Raw genomic sequence first — 16,725 nt, 5'->3', positions numbered from 1 at the left:
TTTTTATAGATATATTTTTAATATTATTATTTTTTTATTTAATTTATCGAATAACTAAATTCTAACTTATCGAATACAATGTCTACAAGCATGAGTTTTATTTTATAAAGATTATTAGAAATTTTTGAAAACAGATAAGTGAACCAACTTTTAAAATCGATATCTTCTGATTTGGATAAAATTTGCAACAATTTTCAGAGGAGGACAAAGTTGGATATTTTTGTCATACAGGGTTTTACTCAAATGATTATAACTTTTCACCTATAGGTCTTAGCAAAAATTATATAATAAGTAATCCCATTTTTCTTTATTCTACCATTTAATTAACAACTCCCAACCTCGGACGAAAAGCTAAACAAAAACAAAACACGAACATATACTAATTTGCTAGTCTGTCATTTCCCTCGAAACTGAGTGTGTGTGCACGTAAACATTAATTTTATTTTTGTGAAAAAACTTTAATAATACATAAGAAAACTTTATAAATTTAGTATCAGAAATTGAAGAAATTATTATAGTTTATGTAAATTATCAAATTTTTATCACAGGTAAGCTATTTTCTTTAGAATTAACAAAATTACTGACTTCCGTTTTCTATTCGACGGATGTGGAAGTGGTGGTGTAAAGAAATTTATGTGGTAACATGCGCAGGACTTTGGGCTAAATGTGAATAGTTAATGGCTTTTTCATAGTTGTGTGTTGATTTTTTAGTTCGTAAAGCTTCTTTTTATTAGTTATTCATAGAAATTCATGTAGAAATTCCTGTAGGAAATTCCATTCATGTTTTTGTTTTGATGATTGAAGAGAGTCAGAGTTGCATTGCTGCAGGCTAGTGATGACAAGAAGTTATCGATATTACGATAATTAAGTTTAGCTTATGGAAATTGGAGATATAGAGAATATATAGAAATTTTATATACAAAATGTGTTTGTAATATAAACTTAAAATAAAAAATTTTAATTTTTAACTGAATTAAATAAATTCTAGTAAAATTAGTTTTGTGTTCTCTCTTAAGACAATTCATTATCAAGCACAAAGCCAAGAACATAAGATTTCATGAAAAAGCCATTTCCGACAATTATTGGATTAATGACAACCCCGAATATTTCCTTTGTTATAAATTATAAATATTTAAAAAAATATAATACATTTTACTTTAGCAATAGTTGCGTGTAGCAGAGTTGCATTGATGCAGGATAGTAATGACAAAAAGTTATCGATATTACGATAATTAGGTTTTAGCTTATGGAAATTGGAAATAAAGAAGAAATTTTATATAAAAAGGTTTTTGAAAGTAAAGCATAAAATAAAAACTTTTTTACATATTTTTAACTGAATTATGTCTAATAATAAACTTTTTTTAGTTTTGTTAATTAAAATTAGTTCTAGTTAAGTTCCAGTTTTAGTTAAGTTCTACTTCAGTTTTAATTGAGTTCTAGTTCACACTTAGTTAAAATGTCAAGAAATCAAAAGACTACCTGTTGACTAGTGTAATCTGAAATGAAAACTGGTTTTTAACAAAAAATTAGCAAAGACTGGCACCGGATAAAGTTACCAGATTAATTTAAAGAAATCCTTTGAGGCTACCAGACGTTTGTCTAGCAATTCATAACAGTATTGCCATTCTTATAGGAATTTATCTATTACTTCTTTTTAAACCCTTATTTTACCACAAGCCAGACTTGGCAACTCTAACAGTTGATGGCATTTACGAATGCCTGCACAAAATAAAAACAAAGAAAATTTAAAGAAGAAAATAATTGTAAAACAAATTTAAAGAGGAACCAGAAAAAGCTTGGGAAAATAGTGCGTTTATTTCCTTTTCCTTTAATTTTATTTTTTTACAATAATTTTACATATAAATTTACTTTTTCTCTACGCCATAAGTGCTAGTGGACTACCACAGAACCTAAAGTGTACAAAGGTGTTCGAGAAAATAAGCCTCAAAATGGTAGGCGGCGGTAACAAAATTGTGGCCACCTTAAGGGCAGACGGCAAAGTATTTCCCACCAAGGATGGTACAACTACTATAGCTCAATTGGCTAATCTAATGAATTACAAAATTGTAAGTATTCCTTTATGTTTAAGCGTAATTTGTATAATTTGTATGTTTAACTGTTGCAGCGGACGGAGGGTGAGATAATAAACAACAAGTCACTGAGTACTTTGAGTGTACCCACAACAGTTGTGGACTTGGGTAAACAATTATTGCAATATGCCAGAGATTCTGATTTGAAAGGAGTGAAAAATTCCTTGTCCCGTGGAGCACCTTTCACTTCGGATTGGGTGAGTTTTTTTGTTTGCTTTTTTTTGCTAAGAGAAAGCAACAGGTTTCTTATTGTGTTTTTTCTTTACTTGTTTGTTGTTGCGGCTCTTTGCTTTTTACAGTTGGGTATGTCGGCCTTACATTTTGCTGCCATGAACAATCAACTAGAAATTTGCCAGGTTTTACTTAATGGCGGCATTAATAAAGATTCCAAAACTAAAGTTGATCGTACCCCTTTGCATTTGGCCTGCTATTATGGCAATGAGAAGATAGTCGAGTTGTTGTTGTCGAAAAATTGTGCTGTTAATCCCAGGGATATGGTAAGTTGAGTGATTTAAGTGTTGGGAACCTGTTTTTTCTTATGGTTTTATTAAATATTTTAGCTACGCATGACTCCTTTACATTGGGCAGTTGAGAAACGCCACAAGTCTATAGTACGTCTGCTGTTAAAGCATAATGCGGATGTTACATTAGTCACGAAGTTTGGTCGTACCCCTTTGGCTTTGGCCGTTTTAACAGAACAGGCTGATCTGTTGGAAGAATTGGAAACGGCTCGTCAATCGCAAGCAAGTCGAAAATATAATGAAGAGCATGAGGTAAACAAAATGAGAAATAGAATTTGAAAATTACCATGTAGTTAAATTGAAAACAATTTTCAAAATTTTTTTTGCAATTTCATATATTTTGAGTAAAAGTTAGAAAATAATGTAATAATTTCCATGAATTTATATATTTTTGTTTGCAATATAGTAACTAAAGATAGGTTTCTTAAATCAAGTTCGAAATTTCGAACTCATAATCGAAAATTCTAATTTATGTTCGAAAAATTTTGAAAACTACTAAAATAATCTCTTAAACAAAAGGATTCAAAAAAATATAATTTTAGTTTAATTTGAGCCCAATTTCTTTAATTTTCAAATTTCGAATTAAAAAAAATTGAGAATAAATCAAAAATGTTCATGAGTTTTTAAAGAATTGTCAATATAAACTCAGAAAATATGTTTAAAACTTTAAAAAATATATCAAAATTTTTAGTTTTTTATGTAAATTTGTAAAATTTTCTAATTTCGAAATTAAAAATTTTGAAAATTATTTTAAAATTTGCATGAATTCTTAAAGTACCTGTAGTTTGATGAATTTATAAAATACCTTGTAGTTTTGCCTTTATTTTGATTCCAATACTTGTTAGATTTGCAGATTTTATTGTAAATCCCTAATACTTTCAAAGGGTCTCCTGATTATAACCTGCAAATCTATTATAGTAATGGAATAAGTATTTTTCATTTAATATTCCACTTTAATTTCTTAATTAAATACATTTTATTTTGTTTTTAAACATTTATTTAAACATAAACAAAATATTTGCTTAAAACAAATATCCTTCAACAATATTGGACTCGAAAAAAATCATTAACAATCAACAGAAGAAAAAATTCAAAAGTTGTGTATGTATTTATTTTCAATAAATTTAAAATAATTCACAAATTTGGCCAAAAATTATGCGATTTTTCGAACAAAATTCCAAATTCTTTATTTTTTACAAAAACAAAAAAAAATCTTTATGTTTTATTAATTAAATAAAAACGTTTACAGAAAGAAACATCTGATGCTGTTAATTCTATAATGGGTTTAACTACCGATGTTATAGATGAACCCGAAGAGTTTATCAGTGAAAGTGAATATGCGGCAGCTAAAATAAAAGATTTAGAAAACATTAAAGGTAATCATTTTCTATACAAAATATTCATATACATATTTTTAAACTACTTTTTTTTTTGTTATAGACACCGTCATTTTAGGTGATTCCACTATTAATTTATTAAAATCTCATGGCATTTCTATGATCCCAGAAGATGATACATCAAAAGATATGTTAAATACTGCTTTACAAAATGGTCGCCAATTGATTTTATCCGAAGGTGGAAAGTTACTATTAAGTGAAACTAAGAAAATTCACAATAACACGAACAGTAATAATAATAACAACAACAACAATGCAAATAATAACAATAATCAAAATAGCTCGAAAACTGTAGTGCCTGTTAGAGTACGTAATGATAGTTCCACTTATGGCAATACAGCAGCTTCAAACAACTCAAATCCGTTGAGTAAATTGAAACCGAATATCATATCAAAAGCTAAGGATAATTCTAATATAGCAAAGAATAAGGTAAATGTTTTATTTCTTATACATTAAATTATTATATTTTTTATTTAAAATATACAATTTTGTTTCTTTTGTTTAGAATATACGTATTATTTCGTTAAATGATTTTAAAAAGCTTTATGGCAGTACAAATATTAAAGCTATGCAAAAATTGCCACAAACTTTATCGAGGTAAGTTGTATTTTCTTTGAAATTTTCTATAAATCTAATTTCATATATTTATAGCCAACGTTTGGTCAATGTGAGACAACAAGGTCAATCGAAAATAGCTCAGGTAAGTGACATAGTATTTGTGGAAAATATGGCAGATATGGAAACTTTAGAACTTAAGTACTTTTTAATAGCAGAAAATATCGTCTAGTCTACAGTCTAGTCTATAGTCTAGTCTATGGCATAATCTATGGTCTAGTCTATAGTCTAGTCTATAGTCTAATCTATGTCTAGACCTAGTCTATAGTCTAATCTATGTCTAGTCTAGTCTATAGTCTAGTCTTTAGTCTAGTCTATAGACTAGTCTATAGTCTAGTGTATAGTCTAGTCTAGTCTATAGTCTAATCTATAGTCTAGTCTATAGTCTAGTCTATAGTCTAGTCTATAGTCTAGTCTATAGTCTAGTCTATAGTCTAGTCTAGTCTATAGTCTAGTTTATAGTCTAGTCTATAGTCTAGTCTACAGTCTAGTCTATAGTCTAATCTATAGTCTAGTCTATAGTCTAGTCTATAGTCTAGTCTATAGTCTAGTCTATAGTCTTGTCTTTAGTCTTGTCTTTAGTCTAGTCTATAGTCTAGTCTATAGTCTAGTCTATAGTCTAGTCTATAGTCTAGTCTATGTCTAGTCTATAGTCTAGTCTATGTCTAGTCTATAGTCTAGTCTATGTCTAGTCTATAGTCTAATCTATAGTCTAGTCTATAGTCTAGTCTATAGTCTAGTCTATAGTCTAGTCTATAGTCTAGTCTATAGTCTAGTCTATAGTCTAGTCTATAGTCTGGTCTATAGTCTAGTCTATAGTCTAGTCTATAGTCTAGTCTATAGTCTAGTCTAGTCTATAGTCTAGTCTATAGTCTAGTCTATGTCTAGTCTATAGTCTAGTCTATAGTCTAGTCTATGTCTAGTCTATGTCTAGTCTATGTCTAGTCTATAGTCTAGTCTATAGTCTAGTCTATAGTCTAGTCTATAGTCTAGTCTATAGTCTAGTCTATAGTATAGTCTATAGTCTAGTCTATAGTCTAGTCTATAGTCTAGTCTATAGTCTAGTCTATAGTCTAGTCTATAGTCTAGTCTATAGTCTAGTCTATAGGCTAGTCTATAGTCTAGTCTATAGTCTTGTCTATAGTCTAATCTATAGTCTAGTCTATAGTCTTGTCTATAGTCTTGTCTTTAGTCTTGTCTTTAGTCTAGTCTATAGTCTAGTCTATAGTCTAGTCTATAGTCTAGTCTATAATCTAGTCTATAGTCTAGTCTAGTCTATAGTATAGTCTATAGTATAGTCTATAGTCTAGTCTATAGTCTAGTTTATAGTCTAGTCTATAGTCTAGTCTAGTCTATAGTCTAGTCTATAGTCTAGTCTATAGTCTGGTCTATAGTCTAGTCTATAGTCTAGTCTATAGTCTAGTCTATAGTCTAGTCTAGTCTATAGTCTAGTCTATAGTCTAGTCTATGTCTAGTCTATAGTCTAGTCTATAGTCTAGTCTATGTCTAGTCTATGTCTAGTCTATGTCTAGTCTATAGTCTAGTCTATAGTCTAGTCTATAGTCTAGTCTATAGTCTAGTCTATAGTCTAGTCTATAGTATAGTCTATAGTCTAGTCTATAGTCTAGTCTATAGTCTAGTCTATAGTCTAGTCTGTAGTCTAGTCTATAGTCTAGTCTGCAGTATAGTCTATAGTCTATTCTATAGTCTAGTCTATAGTCCATTCTATAGTCTAGTCTATAGTCTAGTCTATAATCTAATCTATAATTTAGTCTATAGTCTAGTCTATAGTCAAGTATATAATCAAGTTTATAGTTTAGTCTATGGTCTAGTCTATAGTCTAGTTTATATTTTAGTTTATAGTCTAGTCTAGAGTCTAGTCTAAAGTCTAACCTATAGTTTAGTCTATAGACGAGTCTATAGTCTAGTTTGGAGTCTAGTCTAAAGTCTTTAGTCTAGTTTATAGGCAAAGGTCCAGTTTTTCATTAAAAAGTAGAATTTTCATTAGAAATTTGTTAAATTATTTCTAAAAAGTCGATTTTTTACTTAAAATTTAATTTTTCACTATAAATCCGTTTTCTCACTAAAAACCTTTTTCTTTTTCAGATAAAAATCGATACTAAAACAGACAAAATCACAACCACAACTAGCGATGAACTCGACGAAGATGAAAACCTTGCACACATTATACAAATCGAAACAAAAGATAATGATACTGATATCTCAGACACAAGATTTCAAATACAACATGTTGTTCAGCAGCAGCAACAACTAACCCCGCAAACACAATCAATACCACAACAACAACCGCAGCAGCAACAGCAACAAACTCTAATAAAACAACAACCAACTGTTGCCAAACAACCGGTACGTATTGTACCAGCTAAACGTGTTGAACATATGGGTACGGTGCAAGTGCGTCAACAAATGCCCAGCACCACCACGACACACAATATTAAGGCAAACACTAGTATTGGGGGAGCTAGTAATAACACAGTAAATACTGCAAACAATACAAAATCTGTAGGCACCCAAGCACAGACTAACGCATCCTCGTCCGTAATACCTTTATTAACTACTCCGGAAATATGTCGACAATTATTGGATTTGCGTAAAAATAATGAAGAATTACGTCGTAAATTTGATATGGTGCAAAAGGAAAAAGAAGAATTGCGACAACGTTTAGAAAGATTGGAAGAATTACTTTTGGTGGAACGCACGGATGACGATTCCTAGTTTTAAAATAACAACAACAACAACGAAATATAGAAAGAGTCTTTAAAAGCCTGCTTAGTTTAGAGCGCTGCCTTTTTTATGAAAAAAAAATTATTATTAACAAACAACATTATTTCTTAAAACATTTATGAATTTTATTTAAGTTTTATTTTTAAATTTTAATTAATTTTGTTGTTTTAAAAGAACTTTATGAATTCAGAGTTTTTATTTCTTTCCTTTTAACACTGTATATATGTTAAGTAAAAGATGACTTTTTTTATGCAAAATCATTATTATATTTTCTTTATGATTATTACATATTACTTTATTTTCTCATTAACTTCTTTTTAAAGTTTCATCCATTAAAAAGTGTATAAATTGTTATACAAAGCAAATTAAAGTTTATTTTCTTTTAAATTTTATTATTAACAAAATTGTTTATTGTACCATGTTTTAATTGAAGTTTCATAAATATCTTTATACAAAACATATTTAATATTATTAAATATTAATAAACATTATTTTTCTATTAAACGAAATGCAATATTTTGTCTGGCATTTGTTAAAATTTACATTTAAAAGAAACGTCGATAAAACATTAAATTAAAAAAAAAAACTAAAAAAATCTGTTACTAACTATATAAATTTGTAATAATGATTCTTATATTTAATGTAAGTGATTTTTTATATAAGTATAAAATGTAAGAATAATTATATTAATAAACATTTAACTGAAGTTAAAAAGAAAAATAAATTGTAGAGTGATGTTTATACTCTTCCCCACTATATGAGGATCGAATCCGCATACCCGAATCACTTTCTGAGGAAAAAAAAACAGTAAAAAACTTAAGCAAACAATATAAACAGGGGTCAAAATCTGAATCAGAATCACTTTCTCAGGAAAAAAACAGTTAGTAAAAAACTTAAGCAAACAATATAAACAGGTGTCAAAATCTGGCATTCGAAAGCGAATGAAATGTGTAATCATTTTTTTATTCTATTAAGGTTTCGAAAGATTTGGAATGTCAGAATATGACCCCAGTTGTTGTGTCATGGTGTCAAAAATATTACGTTCCGATATTTTAATTTTCAGAACAACATTACCGCCTCTAACTGTTTAATCAATAAAATCAACTAGTAATAAATTTATAACGTCAAATTATTAGTTTTTTTTATTAATTTTTAACTTTAATTAAAAAGTTATATGTATCAAAAATTTTTTCCGATTATTTTATATTATTAAAGCTGATTCATTCTCTCGGTAGGATACCTTCCCTTTGTTTTTTCGCTTTTACATTTTATTTTTATTTTCTAAACAAAAACATGTAATTACGGGTTTTCTTTTTTCCTCCATTCTCGGCAACAACAAAAATTACACACAGAAAACAAGCTGCCAGATGCTAGAGTTTATACAAAATATTTGTTAATAATGGCAACAACTTTTTGTTTATTATTTACAGTTTAAAACTAACTAAAATTAAGATCTTCTAAATATGTTTTTAAAATTTTTTAATGATTTATTAAACTTATTTTAGCGTTTTTTTTAAGAAATTGTTTTATTGGTGTAAAAATAAAAATGTGGTAACCTAACATATGTCGTTGTAAATATCAGAACTAACAACAACACGTGCACAAAGAGACCAGCGCTAATTCGGCTTAACGCCGACTAAGCCTAGCCGCCGAACAAAATGTCAAAGTCGCCGCCGCCGAAAATTTTTCAGCTTTATACGGCTTGAAAATTTTGCCATATTTTATACAATTTACAGAACACTTACGCTAAATTTATGGAATTTTACAATATAAAATTAATTTGTTTTCATTTAAGCAAATTTTCTTTTATCTAATAATAAGCCGCTCATTGAAATATGGCCGGCGAAAAACTATGCTCAAAGTTCGTTTTATTTGCTTCGCCTCAGATATTTTCGTGTTTTTTACGCGCCTAATTCGAGTCGCTGCTTTTTTAAGCAGCGATTCGTTGACATCAAACCAGCTTGGTTGACGTCAACCAACCAGCACCTTTTTACATTGCTGGTATGTCATACCGTAAAGGGTATCGAACACGTCAACCAACCAGCACCTTTTTACATTGCTGGTATGTCATACCGTAAAGGGTATCGAACATGTGTATTTTAAATGGGAGATGCAGTTGTTGTCAATTCTGCGACTGCGAAAAGAAATTCTGCTGCTAAAATTTTCGCGCCAATTCAATTGTGTGCAAAAATCTAAAGACAGAATTAATATTCTTTAAGAGTCAGAGTTATTTTTGGAAAAAACAATATCATATGGAAAAAATATGCCGAATCCTACTGGTGTAGCTGTATTATAAGTACGTTTGTGATGAATGGTCACCAATGGCTGCCTTTGTACAAAGAAACAGGCAAGTGTTAGTTTAATTAAATTAAATTGTTAATAACTATGTAAACGTTTCGTTTAATACCCAAATGTTTTAATGGAAATCTTCCAGATTTTACTACTCCTAAAATATTGAATATTAATTTAGCTCGTGTTGTTGTGTTCTAGTTGTGTCTCGCACTATGATGGAAGAATATGTATTTACAATAAACTATTGGTAAGTTGATTTTTGTACAAATTAAACAAAATTAATGTCTTTTCTGACCATGAGGATATAACCTGGGAAGGCTGTTGCCTTATATAGATGTGTCGGTGGAATGTTATTTGGGGAAAATATTGGTGCTTTCTACTTTGTTGCAATGCTTGTATCCGGTGCTAACCATTGTAGACTTTAGTTCCTTTAGAGTTGTCACACAATATGATTCATTTAGATGAACTTTTCAAAGATTTATTGCGCCATAATATAACTGAAGAATATGTAGATATTTACAAGAAACAATTATTAAGCCGCCTTTTATACAAATTTGTAGCACTGAATAGAATTTAAAGAAAATTAATGTCTTCGCTGACCTAGAGGAGGCTGTCGTCTTATATAATAGATTTGCCGGAGGAATGTTATTTGGGAAAAATATTGGTCTTTCCTTTTTCGTAGCAATGCTTGGATCCTGTACTATCCATTGTAGACTTTATGTTGACTTTAGATCCTTTAGAGTTGTCACACAATATTTTTCATTTAAATGAACCTTTTAGAGATTTATTGCGTCATATCAATAAAGAAGAAAACCATAGTTTATCTTAAGATTTTTCTTTCGAGCACTTGATATACTTTCATCTGTATTAAGAATGGTAAAATAACTTTAGAATAAAGAAAATGTGTTTGTATCTTAATGAATTTAATTTTGAATGTCCAGTTGGAACATCACAATTAATACTTAGCAAAGTTGAGTATTGGATTCTAAAATTGATACTTATGTATATTCTTATTGGATTTTAAGGTATATCGTATTAAAACGCCCTGCAGAAGAGAAATTATTTGACATTCAAATTCTGTTTTGCGACCATTGGATTTAGTCATAGAGTCTATCGTTGATCGTTTTGGTAAACTCTGGATAGTGTACGGAAAGAAACAGTTGCTGTATTTGCAGGTGAGTTTTAGTATACTAATAATACCTACTTTAAGAAAAACAAGTAGGAAAGTATAGTCGGGCATGGCCGACCATATAATACCCTACACCATGAGTATATTTTTAAAATTTTTACTTTTTATAAAGAAACTTATGTTGAATATTATTCCAAAATATTTAAGCAATTTATTGATAAAAAAAACCAAAATTTCTAAATGATGCTTTATATAGGTCAAATATGGGCCGATCCTCGGTAAATTTGGGAAAAGGATATATTTTTAAATAACAGTTAGTTTTGTTGAGTTTCATTGCGATACAAATGGTTACAAGTCAATTTTAGACGTTTAAGACATTCTTTGAAGGAGGGTTTGTATGAGGGCTAGGGTCAAATAAGGGCCAATCCTTACGAAAATCTGCAGTGTCATTTATACTTATATAAAACTTATTTGTACAAAATTTCATCCCGATCTTAGTTGTGCTACAGTAACTCTTGTTTTACGCGGCAGGTTTTTCTCTAATTCTGCTATGGGCGGTGGGCAATTGTCACCTTCGGAACTGGTTCTGAGGGAAAGTTATGTAGTTGACACACCTTCTTCAAAATCGCCGAATATATCACCCTTACTTGTTTTTAATGTTTTACTTCGAAATTATAAAAAATTTGAATCAATTGTGAGAAACTTTTAAGGAATTATTAATCACTCACATTGATAGATTATCACACGTGTGTCCGAAGAAACTCCACCAAACGACCTTTATATGATATGAGAAGTTGGTGCACCGAACTTTATTACATCAAATGTATTATTTTGTTTTAGTTCTTTTTAATGGCCTCTACCAGTTTATATCGTATTTTATGGGCTCCACCAGTTGAAAAACATAACGACAATTTGAAAGCAGTCGAAAAGTCGATTTTTCGTTTTAAATGGAAAACCCTAATACAAACGAAGAGTTGAAATGAAAATAGTTATCATAAGATTAAAAATAAATCTCAAAAATTCATAAAAAAGTATCCTCGATTGAAAAAATCTTCTATTCTGGTAGACAATCTCGATTTTTAAAATTGATTTTCCTCCAAAATTACACTTTTCAAATTTTAGAATTCCGTTTTTATTGAAAATCGTTAAAAATTTAAAAAGTAATGCATTTAAAAACTTAGCCGGCTTATAGTCGATTTAAAGACCCCGCCGACATATTTAGTGTAAGCCGTCGCCGTTAATATTTGTCGGCGCAGGGCTCTGCACGTGTATTTACAGTCTTTTCAAATTAATAGACAAAATGGTAAGAAATTTTATAGTTTTCTTGTTTTTAATTAACTAAATAATATTATTTTTCTTTAGGGAAAGAATAAAATTGATGATTTACCGGGGTTTCCTTCGCTGGACAAGGGAGGCAATGGTGAGGAGAGTAATTTATTAAAATCAAAACCCTCGGCTAAGGCCAAGAAAAGTGGTGGTTTCCAATCAATGGGTTTAAGTTTTGAGGTAGTCAAGGGTATAACAAAACGTGGCTATCGTGTGCCTACACCTATACAACGTAAAACTATTCCCTTGATCTTGGAGGGACGTGATGTTGTGGCTATGGCTAAAACTGGTTCGGGTAAGACTGCCTGTTTCTTGATACCTCTCTTCGAACGTCTTAAACGACGTGATCCTACCAAGGGTGCCAGAGCATTAATTCTATCGCCCACGCGTGAATTGGCGGTGCAGACATATAAGTTTATTAAGGAATTGGGTAAATTTGTGGATTTGAAGACTATTTTAGTATTGGGTGGTGATTCTATGGATTCACAATTTTCTGCCATACACACTTGTCCCGATGTTATAGTAGCTACTCCGGGTAGATTTTTGCATTTGTGTGTGGAAATGGATTTGAAATTGAGTGCTATAGGTAAGATATTAGAAGGAAATTTAAAAATGTTTTTCTGTATTAACTTTGTGTTGTTTTCTTTAGAATATGTGGTATTTGATGAAGCAGATCGTTTATTTGAAATGGGTTTTGGCGAACAGTTGAATGAAACTCTACATCGTTTACCACACTCCAGACAAATGGTTTTGTTTTCAGCTACTTTACCTAAACAAATGGTAGATTTTGCCAGAGCCGGTCTAAGTGATCCAGTTTTAATACGTTTAGGTAAGTTTAGGTAGGTTTTACAGGCCAACTAAGGAATAAAAACATAAGTAACATTACGTACTTAAGAGAAAACTGTAAAATAATACAAATAATGGTAATTTTCTGTTTGTTTTTAACATTTTCATAGATGTTGAATCTAAACTGCCCGATGCCTTAAGTTTAAAATTTGTTTATTGTCGTCCGGATGATCGTTATACGACTTTGGTATGTTTGCTCAAGTATGTTATACCTCAAGATGCGCAAACTGTAGTATTTGCTGGAACTCAACATCACGTAGAACTTATATCATTTGTAAGTTAAGCTTATACCCCAATTTAAGATATTCTAATAATTTATTTTACTTCCTTAACAGATCCTTACCGAATCTGGTATAAGCAACACATCAGTTTACTCTAGTCTTGATCCTTCGGCTCGTAAAATCAATACCGCTAAATTTGTTAACAAAAAAGTATCCGTATTAATCGTTACTGATGTTGCTGCACGTGGTATTGATATACCCAGTTTAGATTATGTAGTAAATTTACATTTTCCCGGTAAACCCAAGTTATTTGTACATCGTGTAGGTCGTTGTGCTCGTGCCGGACGCACTGGTACTGCCTATTCAATATTCTCTACAGATGATACAGCTCATATGTTGGATTTACATTTGTTTTTGAATCGTGAATTCAATATCAATGATCCGACAGTTATTGGTACAGTGCCTCAAGATCTGTTGGAAGAGGAACATTTGTCGGTGACCGAGATAAAGAAAAATACTAACATAGTAAGTTTTATTTAACATTTTGTGTAAATTTTTCTTTAATTTTTAAAATCTCTTTCTAGAGCGGTGTTTTGCGTACCAGTGAAAATGCCTATAAGAAATATCTTTCCTCACGTCCAGTAGCTTCCTCAGATTCAAATGCTAGAGTTAAGAAACTAAAATTTTTCGCTCTAAAACCTTTAGAAGACTTTATAGTCAGTGCTGTACCAAAATTAGCAGCTGCTAGTGAAACTAAAACCTCAAAAACAGTGGAAGAGATTACGGCCGAAGAACGTGAATTGCAAAATCAAAAACATGATTTATTGTTAAAAATGCGTAACTTTAAGCCGCATAATGTAAGTTTGTTTTATAGCACAATTTTGGAATATTAATTATTTATTTGATTTGCTATTAATTTTAGACTATTTTTGAATTGAACAACACCCAAAAATCTGTGCCTTTTATGGTCATGAAACAAAAACGTTCTCAACATTCAGATGTTATAGAAAAATATCGCACACAAAGAGATGAGTTAGATAGGGAGGAGGAAAAGCAGGCTGAACAAATTGAAACAAATAAGGTAAGAGGACAATTTTTTCTTAATTAAGTCTTGCGACAGAAGGAGTAAAAAAGTTCATAAAGAAGTAAATGAATACCCTCTCCGAAGGGAAGGGCAACCAAATTATAATTATGACATAATTAGCTTAAATGCATTAGCATACTAAACACTTGACTCAGTACTAATAACATCCATAATACGCAATGAAAGAATATTGCTTTAAATGACCATTCTCCATTGTTTTACAACCTACTCTATACTATTATCTTTCCAAAGAAAACGAAACTTCAGATAGATAGATAGATAGATAGATAGATAGATAGATAGATAGATAGATAGATAGATAGATAGATAGACAGATAGATAGATAGATAGATAGATAGATAGATAGATAGATAGAAAGATAGATAGATAGATAGATAGATAGATAGATAGATAGATAGATAGATAGATAGATAGATAGATAGATAGATAGAAAGGTAGATAGTTGAACTAAATATCAATAACACTTTTTTGGGAATCTCAAAGGTTTTCTAATTTAATGTACCAAAAAAACTTAACAAACAAATAACGATGGCGTAGTAGAAGCTTTTTATAGAAAAAGCTCATAAAAGTACTAAGATTTACTTCGTTAAAAGTTTGAAGTTCATTTTATAGTGCTGTGTTGAGAGCTTTATGTATAAATCAAAAAAATCTGTAGAATATTTTAAGTTTTTCGTACTTTTCCCGATTTTGATACTTTTTGTCACATTTAAAGTTAAAAACAAGTTTACAAGGACATATCAGTGGTCCTTATTTTTATTTATATTCTTTCGTTGGTATATTTTGAGTGAAATTAGTGGACTAAGTTGGAATTAACCTAATTTTGGTACTTTAGACCATTTGAAGTAAAAAAACTAGTTTTACAAAGAAATAGCAATAGGGTTTGAATAAGGTTAAACATGATTGGAATCTTTCACTTTTTCTAAAATTCGGAACTGTAGTAAAAAATTGTTTACAGAGTAACATCGAAGGCGTAGTAGATACTCGTAATAGGAAAATACTTTAAAAGCAGCAAAGAGATTAAAATTTCACTTCCTTTGGACAAGTTTGGACATGATTCTCGGAAATAATATTTAACGGTTAAACAAGTTCGATCATGTCAATTACTTAAAAAGAAAATAGAACGAGAAGACGCAACTTCATTTACAAATCATTTTAATGTTTAAGATCAAATCAAAATCATACTAAACAAAATACAATTATTTTTCACCATAACCACAAAACAGAAGTCCAAAAACAGTAATGCCAACGAGGAAGAAATCAATTCAGCTTTTAAAAAAGTTTTTGCCCCTAAACGTCCACAAAATATGGATGATCTCTATAAAGAGAAACCTAAGAGACAAAAAACCCACAAGAAAAATACAAATGTTAAAGATACAGAAAACTTTATACCCTATCAATCGGCTGATAAACATACCGAAGATGGTTTAGCTATAAATTCATTTGAACGACAAGCTATGAAAGCAGAATTTTCTGTAATCGATCGTGAAACTAATGAAGTGCGTCATAAGCCTGGTTTACAAAAATGGGATCGTATTAAGAAGAAAATGGTTTCCGTACAAGATCCTAGAGCTGGAAAGATACGTACAGAATCAGGAGCCTGGATTCCGGCATCATTTAAGACAGGACGTTATAGCACCTGGAAGGAAAAGACGAAAATCGAAGAACAAGTGGCCAAAGAAGCTGGCAGTGATGATGATAGCTTTAAACCTTTGTCTCATGAGAAACGTTATCCCGTTAGTCGACATGCTAGACACAATGCTAAAGTGGAGGAAAAGAAACGTGCCGGCACGGGTATGGGCAAAGAATTACGTACCCCCGAACAGATTGTTAAGTCACGTATGCGTTTGGAATTCATTAAGAGACGTAATGCTGAGAATACAGAACGTAAGGCGGAAAATCGTAAACGTAGTATGCGTAAAAATCAACGACCACGCATGATGGCAAAGGCTAAGGGTAAAAAGAAATAGTTTTTTTTTCTTTTGGGTTTGTTTTCTTAAGTTTTGTTTATCTAACTTTTAAGTAAAGTTTTTAACTAATAAAAAAAAGTAAAATATATATAAAACAAAAAATTTTAATAATTTTGCGTTTAATTTAAAGTGTAAATAATTGGTGGTTATAGACAGACGACTGTCTAGGTTTTTATAGATCACAAAAAATAAAAATAAAACTACATCAATGGAATATTAAATAATTGCCGCCTGTTTTACGTATTAAGATGTTGTAATATTGTCTAGATTTTAATCATTTATTAACAAATGATCATGATTAATGAAAATGGGCTGTAAAATGGAATTAGCTTTATATTTGGTTTCATTGTTTTCGTACGTAAACACCATTTACAAAGGGAAAATGTAGAAAGATTTACTCTCCAATTCAAATAGAAATGAAACCTATGACAACTTATCATAAAATTATTGTCTTCAGAAACTTGTCCACAA

General features: G+C 30.4%; 2 protein-coding genes across 5 annotated transcripts; both read left to right on the top strand.

The window, feature by feature from the left end:
- The first annotated feature begins 400 nt into the window (after nucleotides 1-400).
- On the top strand, nucleotides 401-7,452 carry LOC111682104 (basic-leucine zipper transcription factor B). Of its 4 annotated transcripts, none has more exons than XM_046952704.1 (11): nucleotides 401-548; nucleotides 1,889-2,066; nucleotides 2,126-2,287; nucleotides 2,390-2,587; nucleotides 2,651-2,863; nucleotides 3,692-3,712; nucleotides 3,861-3,987; nucleotides 4,052-4,437; nucleotides 4,514-4,605; nucleotides 4,660-4,708; nucleotides 6,730-7,452. In XM_046952704.1, exons 2-11 carry the CDS (start codon nucleotides 1,950-1,952, stop codon nucleotides 7,357-7,359), a joined length of 1,995 nt encoding a protein of 664 aa, XP_046808660.1. In that variant the 5' UTR covers nucleotides 401-548; nucleotides 1,889-1,949; the 3' UTR covers nucleotides 7,360-7,452. The 4 variants fall into 4 exon arrangements, with proteins under 4 accessions (XP_046808660.1, XP_046808659.1, XP_023299781.2 ...); XM_046952703.1 differs by lacking the exon at nucleotides 401-548 and adding an exon at nucleotides 1,666-1,807; XM_023444013.2 differs by lacking the exons at nucleotides 401-548; nucleotides 3,692-3,712 and adding an exon at nucleotides 1,666-1,807.
- Nucleotides 7,453-12,032: 4,580 nt separating this feature from the next.
- Nucleotides 12,033-16,359, top strand: LOC111682102 (ATP-dependent RNA helicase DDX54). The gene is made up of 8 exons (XM_023444010.2): nucleotides 12,033-12,092; nucleotides 12,152-12,701; nucleotides 12,765-12,944; nucleotides 13,072-13,235; nucleotides 13,297-13,707; nucleotides 13,767-14,039; nucleotides 14,105-14,263; nucleotides 15,511-16,359. Exons 1-8 carry the CDS (start codon nucleotides 12,090-12,092, stop codon nucleotides 16,252-16,254), a joined length of 2,484 nt encoding a protein of 827 aa, XP_023299778.2. The 5' UTR covers nucleotides 12,033-12,089; the 3' UTR covers nucleotides 16,255-16,359.
- Nucleotides 16,360-16,725: the final 366 nt, after the last annotated feature.

Source organism: Lucilia cuprina, chromosome 5, assembly GCF_022045245.1.
Source record: "Lucilia cuprina isolate Lc7/37 chromosome 5, ASM2204524v1, whole genome shotgun sequence".
Taxonomy (NCBI): domain Eukaryota; kingdom Metazoa; phylum Arthropoda; class Insecta; order Diptera; family Calliphoridae; genus Lucilia; species Lucilia cuprina.
Note: the sequence above shows the minus strand (reverse complement) of the source record. Positions and strands in the feature narration are given on the sequence as shown.

Excerpts from the sequence above, each read along its gene's own strand:
- LOC111682104 (XM_046952704.1), top strand. The coding sequence starts at position 1,950 with ATGGTAGGCGGCGGTAACAAAATTGTGGCCACCTTAAGGGCAGACGGC. Across the intron at positions 2,067-2,125 it reads ATCTAATGAATTACAAAATT|CGGACGGAGGGTGAGATAAT; the intron begins GTAAGTATTCCT and ends TAACTGTTGCAG. Across the intron at positions 2,288-2,389 it reads CACCTTTCACTTCGGATTGG|TTGGGTATGTCGGCCTTACA; the intron begins GTGAGTTTTTTT and ends TGCTTTTTACAG.
- LOC111682102 (XM_023444010.2), top strand. Across the intron at positions 12,702-12,764 it reads TTTGAAATTGAGTGCTATAG|AATATGTGGTATTTGATGAA; the intron begins GTAAGATATTAG and ends TGTTTTCTTTAG. Across the intron at positions 13,708-13,766 it reads TAAAGAAAAATACTAACATA|AGCGGTGTTTTGCGTACCAG; the intron begins GTAAGTTTTATT and ends ATCTCTTTCTAG.